Source organism: Calidris pugnax, unplaced genomic scaffold (assembly GCF_001431845.1).
Source record: "Calidris pugnax isolate Ruff unplaced genomic scaffold, ASM143184v1 scaffold37, whole genome shotgun sequence".
Classification (NCBI taxonomy): domain Eukaryota; kingdom Metazoa; phylum Chordata; class Aves; order Charadriiformes; family Scolopacidae; genus Calidris; species Calidris pugnax.
Window position 1 is genome coordinate 1,375,382 of NW_015090816.1, and position 5,754 is coordinate 1,381,135.

Below are 5,754 nucleotides of genomic sequence, written 5' to 3' on the forward strand. Positions count from 1 at the left end.
GAGAGGGGACAGCAGAGGGCTACAGAGATGATGAGGGGCCTGGAGCATCTCTCTGATGAGGAAAGGCTGATGGACTTGGGTCTTTTTAGTCTGGAGAAGAGAAGACTGAGGGGGGATCTGACTGATGCCTATAAATACTTCAAGGGTGGGTGTCAGGAGGATGGGGCCAGGCTTTTTTCAGTGGTGCCCAGGGACAGGACGAGAGGAAACGGGCACAAACTTGAACATAAGAAGTTCCACCTAAACATGAGGAGGACCTTCTTTCCTGTGAGAGTGGCAGAGCCCTGGAAGAGGCTGCCCAGGGAGGTGGTGGAGTCTCCTTCTCTGGAGACATTCAAACCCACCTGGACACGTTCCTGTGGGACCTGCTCTGGGTGGCCCTGCTCTGGCAGGGGGTTGGACTAGATGATCTCCAGAGGTCCCTTCCAACCCCATATCATGCTGTGATTCTGTGAAATTAAACATAAAAGGGCAGTTCCTAAACTGTGTTTCAGAACAACACACTGCTCTTGCGTGCAAGTAAGAGGTGTGTGGGAAGGATGAGAGTCAAAGACCTCCTCTGAGCTGAACAGGTAAAAAAAAACTACCCTGGAGAAAAGTGAAAGGCCCAGGGGAAGGGAATGGGTGAAAAATGGTTTCACCCTGGTGAACACCTACCAAGCCACGGGCAGGGCTTATGGCTTGAGCTCCAGTACTGGTCAGCAAGTGAATTCAGCAAGTTAAACAGAGCAAAGAGCAGTGATTCTGCTCTGTGACAGAGAAGACAAATGATAGATGCTGAGATGAGAGAAGGAAGGGATGAGACGGAGAGAGGAGAAAGAAAAGCCAACCTGAAAACGCACGGGGAAGGGAGGGAGTGAAAGACCCGTGTGCTGAAAGCCATACAGAGAGGCCAACTCACAAGCCACTTGTGTAACCCTTGCTGTAGTGCTTTCCCAGACTCCTCTTAATATTTCTGTTAGAAATCTCTGCAAAGGAAGGAGAAAGAGATTTTAGAGATGAGTTGAAAGGGTTGCGTCAGACGAGGAAATGGGAGAAAGATGTACTCCACCTGCAGCTCAGCCTCCAGGGGGGCCCACCGCCGGGCTGGAAGGCAGAGCCTGCAGAGTCTAACCCCGCTCTCTCTCCCCGCCTCAGTTTATCACTACATGGTGGATATCGTTACCTGGAACAAAGACACCCGGAGAGGCACCTTCAGGGTTGTGCTAGCTGATGGAACCGGGAAGAAGGCCGAGTCTAAAGCTAATCCGTAAGTCTTACCCATCTGCTCATCTGTAAGTGTTAGCAAATCCCTCAGTACAGCTGCTCTGGGAGGAGGTGAGATTTCCTCCCCTCATTTCTCTGCTGGTGCTTGATAACGCACCTGCCTCAGGGCTCTCCTGGCCCCCTGACACCCCAGCCCTTTGCTTCTGACCCTTCCCAGTCACATTAAGGACCGAAAGGGACAATCTCAGCCAACTGCACTGTCCTGAAGGAAAAACACATCTCCCTGTCTTTCCTTCCCTTTCCTGGGAGTGTTCCAGTCCAGCTCCGGGTGCCCAAGAAAACCAGGATGAGCCTGGGCCTGAATAGCTAACACCTAAATCAATTCATCCCACTCGCAGAGGCAAATTAATGACTGGTGTTTATGCGGACATGCAAATTCCTGCTTGATCTAAACACACTTCAGCCAAACAAGTCCTGCTCGACTGGTTTTCCCCAGTGTCTCTAACCACATGTTCTCCCGGCCGTATCCGCTTTCTCGGCAGCGATTTGGGGCTGCACAGCAGGACTGACCCTGCCCTGCTGAGCTCTATGTCCCACCTGGCAGCACGCTCACACACACACACCATAAACACCTTTGGCAGGTTGAAACTTGTCCTATTTGTCAGGAAAAAACTAAAACTTCTAAACAAGGCCAGTCAGTTTGAATGCTAGAACCAGGGTACACCTGTAGCCAAAGCCTCATGCTTTGCCTTCACAAGGGGAACCTCAAACTGTGACCAAACAACCAGCTGTATAAAGCATGTGTTGGGTGGCCACAGCGTTTTGGCTACTTTTGCCCCAGTTTTCATGCATATCCCTGTCGAAAAGGACCAAAATCAAACCCCCAGCCCTGCGAGGGTTCAGAGGGATGGAGCCCCTCTCCTATGAAGACAGGCTGAGGGAGCTGGGATTGTTCAGCCTGGAGAAGAGAAGGCTCCGGGGAGACCTTATAGCGGCCTTTCAATATCTGAAGGGTGCCTATAGAAGAGCTGGGGAGGGACTCTTTGCCAGGAGGTGTAATGATAGGACAAGGGGAAACGGTTTTAAATTGGAAGAAAAAAGATTCAGATTAGATCTCAGGAAGAAATTTTTTACTATGAGGGTGGTGAGACACTGGCCCAGGTTGCCCAGGGAAGTTGTGGCTGCCCCATCCCTGGAGGGGTTCAAGGCCAGGCTGGATGGGGCCTTGAGCAACCTGGTCTGGTGGGAGGTGTCCCTGCCCATGGCAGGGGGGTTGGAACTCGATGATCTTTGAGGTCCCTTCCAACCCAAACCATTCTATGATTCTATGATTTTCCTACCCTGAGGAGCCGGGTTACTCCCCATTACTTCCAGACGACGCTGTGTTGTTTCACTGCTGCGTGTCCCAGAGGAGAACCATCAGAAATGGAGTTAGGGGCATGAACACCCCCCACCAAGGTGCAGTCTTCCATTTGTAGAACTATTTCAGCTGCACAGCGTCGTTACAAACACATTTTTAAACACACCAACCCATTCTGCAAACTCCACGGATGACTCGGTGCTCAGGTACCAACACCCTTTGGCTCGGGTCCGACTGGGACCAGAGCAAACAGCATCAGAGCTCTGTGTCCCCCCCTCCCACCCCAAATTACCCTGTGCCAAAGCAGCTGAGCAGGTGCACACCTGGAAACCTGAATCCATACCCATTTCCCTTCAGTCACAAACTAATCCTAAGTGCAGTCCTCCTCCCCCCCCAGCTCTGTTTCTAATATTATACTGAATATATTAAAAGCGGTGCTATTCCCTTGGTGACTCGCTGACACTTTGTCTGCTTTATCTTTAGCGAAGCTGCAGCCTTTCAGCAGTACAACCAAATCACTTTGCTAATTGGATTCGACCAGGACTTTGAAAACGTAGAAAGAATTTCCTTGACATTTTCCACCGGATCTGTCATTGGCCCCAAATTCAAACTCAGGATTCTCCAAATGAGGTTCCGGTCACTTACAAACCCAGAAAGGTAAGGGAGAGGTTTATAAACCATTCCTGTTGCTGCAAACTGGACAGAAGTAAACGGATCTCCTAGATTCCTGGCTGCTTTCCTCCAGAAGAATTGTATTTATTTCATATTTAATAATTCCTGCACACGTATCTTGGGAATAAATTCTGCCTTTAGTGCATGCGCTCCAATCCCGTAGCTGAAATTGAACACGGAGGCTATCTTGGGTACTGAAAACATGTAATTAGTGGTCTGATCTGACGTGGGCTGACATTTAACCTTTGGTGGGGAAAATGACCTTTGAGCAGCTACAGAGAAGCTGCCCAAGCGTGAACTGAAAGTAAATGCAGCTCTCGGGGAAATATGGGTGTCCAGCCCCAAACAGACCTCAAACCAGGACAATATCCCAGTCAATTTCTATGCCCAGTCAAACAGGGAGATTTAATTTACTCCTGGAATTCCTGTAACTGGGAGCTGCTGTGCCCCAAAGCACCGACTACTACCCACTTCAGTCACCTTGTTGACCACTCTGTGGTCCTACCCTTAAACTTCCCTGGTTTTTAGGGCACCTCTGGAGAAGGGGATCTCCACCTTTGCTCAGGGAGTACAGAATCTCTAAGATTGATCCCGTGTGCCAGGACAGCATGTGGACATCAACCACACGGGCTTTAAATTTGATGAGTACACATCACAGAGTGAGAAGGGTGGAGCAAAAAAAAGGATATAGAGCTACAGAACATGTTTCTTTGCAGTTCGTGAAGGTCTGCTACCCTTTGTCTTATTATTATTGTCTTATTATTCTAAGATTGTAATAAGCAAAGCCCTACAGCTCCCCCCTCACTGACACACCCCGCATCCTGTCCTACATCTCCAGTCACTTCCAGCCCCAGATCCACATTTCGTCTTTCTAAAAGTAGATGCAGATGCCCCAACACTTCATCAGAGGCTGCGCACGCTGCCCTAGGAGGGGCTGCCACAAGCTGCCAGAGCAGTTTCATGGCTCCTTTAACTCCATCAAGTAATCAGGCAGTGCCCCAGGGAGGCATGTCCCGCTCTCTCTCCTTCCTGGTGGCAGGGCTGATGCTCAGGTGGCCCCAGGTGAAAGCCCAAGCGGTTCCTCTGTTTTTTGGCTGGGTTAGCTCTAACCCAGGTGAATGGTCTCTGCTCAGAGCAGTGGCACGATCCCTAAAATTCCTCATGAACCGGCAATAACACACAGGTGGGCAAGGGGAGATGGACAGACCACCCCTTTGGTCACCACAGCCAGCACAGGCTGGCTTAAAGGGAACCCTGGACTCTGCAGCCACTCCCTCCCTTTGCTTGCTGTTACCTTTTTCCATGAGGTGAAGCAAAAGATAAGGTAGAACAGAACGAAAACGCACTCAAGGTATCTCTGACCTCGGTACGGCTCAAAGTCCATCTCCTTTTAGGTGGACTTCAAGCCTGTTGTCTCAAGAACACGACTTAGGGGGAGGGACTCTTTCTAGGATGAGGGGGAAGGGTTTGACACTGAAAGAGGGGAGATTGAGATGAGATATTAGGAATAAATTCTTCTCTCTGAGGGTGGTGAGAGCCTGGCCCAGGTTGCCCAGAGAAGCTGTGGCTGCCCCATCCCTGGAGGGGTTCAAGGCCAGGTTGGAGGGGGCTTGGAGCAACCTGGTCTGGTGGGAGGTGTCCCTGCCCAGGGCAGGGGGTTGGGACTGAACGGGCTTTAAGGTCCCTTCCAAACCCAAACCATTCTATGATTTATTTCACACGAGCCTGGGGGCTTCTTCAAGAAAAGCCAGTTTTCCCCTTTTGACTCGGGTTTGTTGTCTTTACACAGACCACCACTCTGCAGATATGACCTCATCCTGACGGAGAACACCCAGCAAACCTTCAAGCCCATCCCCTGTTGGAGCAGGAACTAAAACACAAAGCCATCCTTCCCCCCGAGGGCAGCCGACATTTCCACAAGGGACTCACCTGGAGGAAGGTTCCTCAGCGCCGCCCGCAGAGACCCACTCCTGGGAGGGCGGGAATTTATAGAGGGGGCTGTAAAGTAACAAAAAAACCCACAAACCAACCCAAACCGTTTATTGTTGTGTGGTTTTGGGGGCGGCGGGGCCCGCGGGGAGGCGGTTCCCTCCCGGCTGCTGCCCGCCCTCCCCTCAGCACCGCCCACAAGAGATTCACTCCTGGGAGGGCGGGAATTTATACAGGGCGCTGTAAATTAACAAAAAACCCCACAAACCAACCCAAATCGGCAATCGTTGTGCGGTTTTTGGGGCGCCGGGCCCGCCCTGAGGCAGAGGGGAGGCGGTTCCCTCCCGGCCGCCGCCGCTGCCCGCAGAGACCCACTCCTGGGAGGGCGGGAATTTATAGAGGGGGCTGTAAAGTAACAAAAAAACCCACAAACCAACCCAAACCGTTTATTGTTGTGTGGTTTTGGGGGCGGCGGGGCCCGCGGGGAGGCGGTTCCCTCCCGGCTGCTGCCCGCCCTCCCCTCAGCACCGCCCACAAGAGATTCACTCCTGGGAGGGCGGGAATTTATACAGGGCGCTGTAAATTAA

The 5,754-nt window shown here is 51.6% G+C and overlaps 1 protein-coding gene and 1 long non-coding RNA gene across 6 annotated transcripts in view; one reads left to right on the forward strand and one right to left on the reverse strand.

Annotated features, from left to right (window-relative positions):
- Nucleotides 1-5,264, forward strand: part of LIPH (lipase, member H) — a 30,524-nt gene extending 25,260 nt beyond the window's left edge. For 2 of the 5 annotated variants that reach the window (XM_014939744.1, XM_014939745.1), the window contains exons 11-13: nucleotides 1,138-1,249; nucleotides 3,050-3,223; nucleotides 5,028-5,254. In XM_014939744.1, the coding sequence (XP_014795230.1) occupies nucleotides 1,138-1,249; nucleotides 3,050-3,223; nucleotides 5,028-5,112 (371 nt within the window). In that variant the 3' untranslated portion in view covers nucleotides 5,113-5,254. Of the gene's footprint in view, nucleotides 1-1,137; nucleotides 1,250-3,049; nucleotides 3,224-5,027 lie in introns of all 5 variants that reach the window. The other 3 variants (XM_014939746.1, XM_014939743.1, XM_014939741.1) reach the window with 3 other exon arrangements.
- LOC106886642 overlaps nucleotides 1-5,297 on the reverse strand; it is a 30,146-nt gene extending 24,849 nt beyond the window's left edge. Inside the window, exon 1 of the long non-coding RNA XR_001411703.1 lies at nucleotides 5,168-5,297. This is a non-coding gene — a long non-coding RNA (uncharacterized LOC106886642). The remainder of the gene's footprint in view (nucleotides 1-5,167) is intronic.
- Nucleotides 5,298-5,754: the final 457 nt, after the last annotated feature.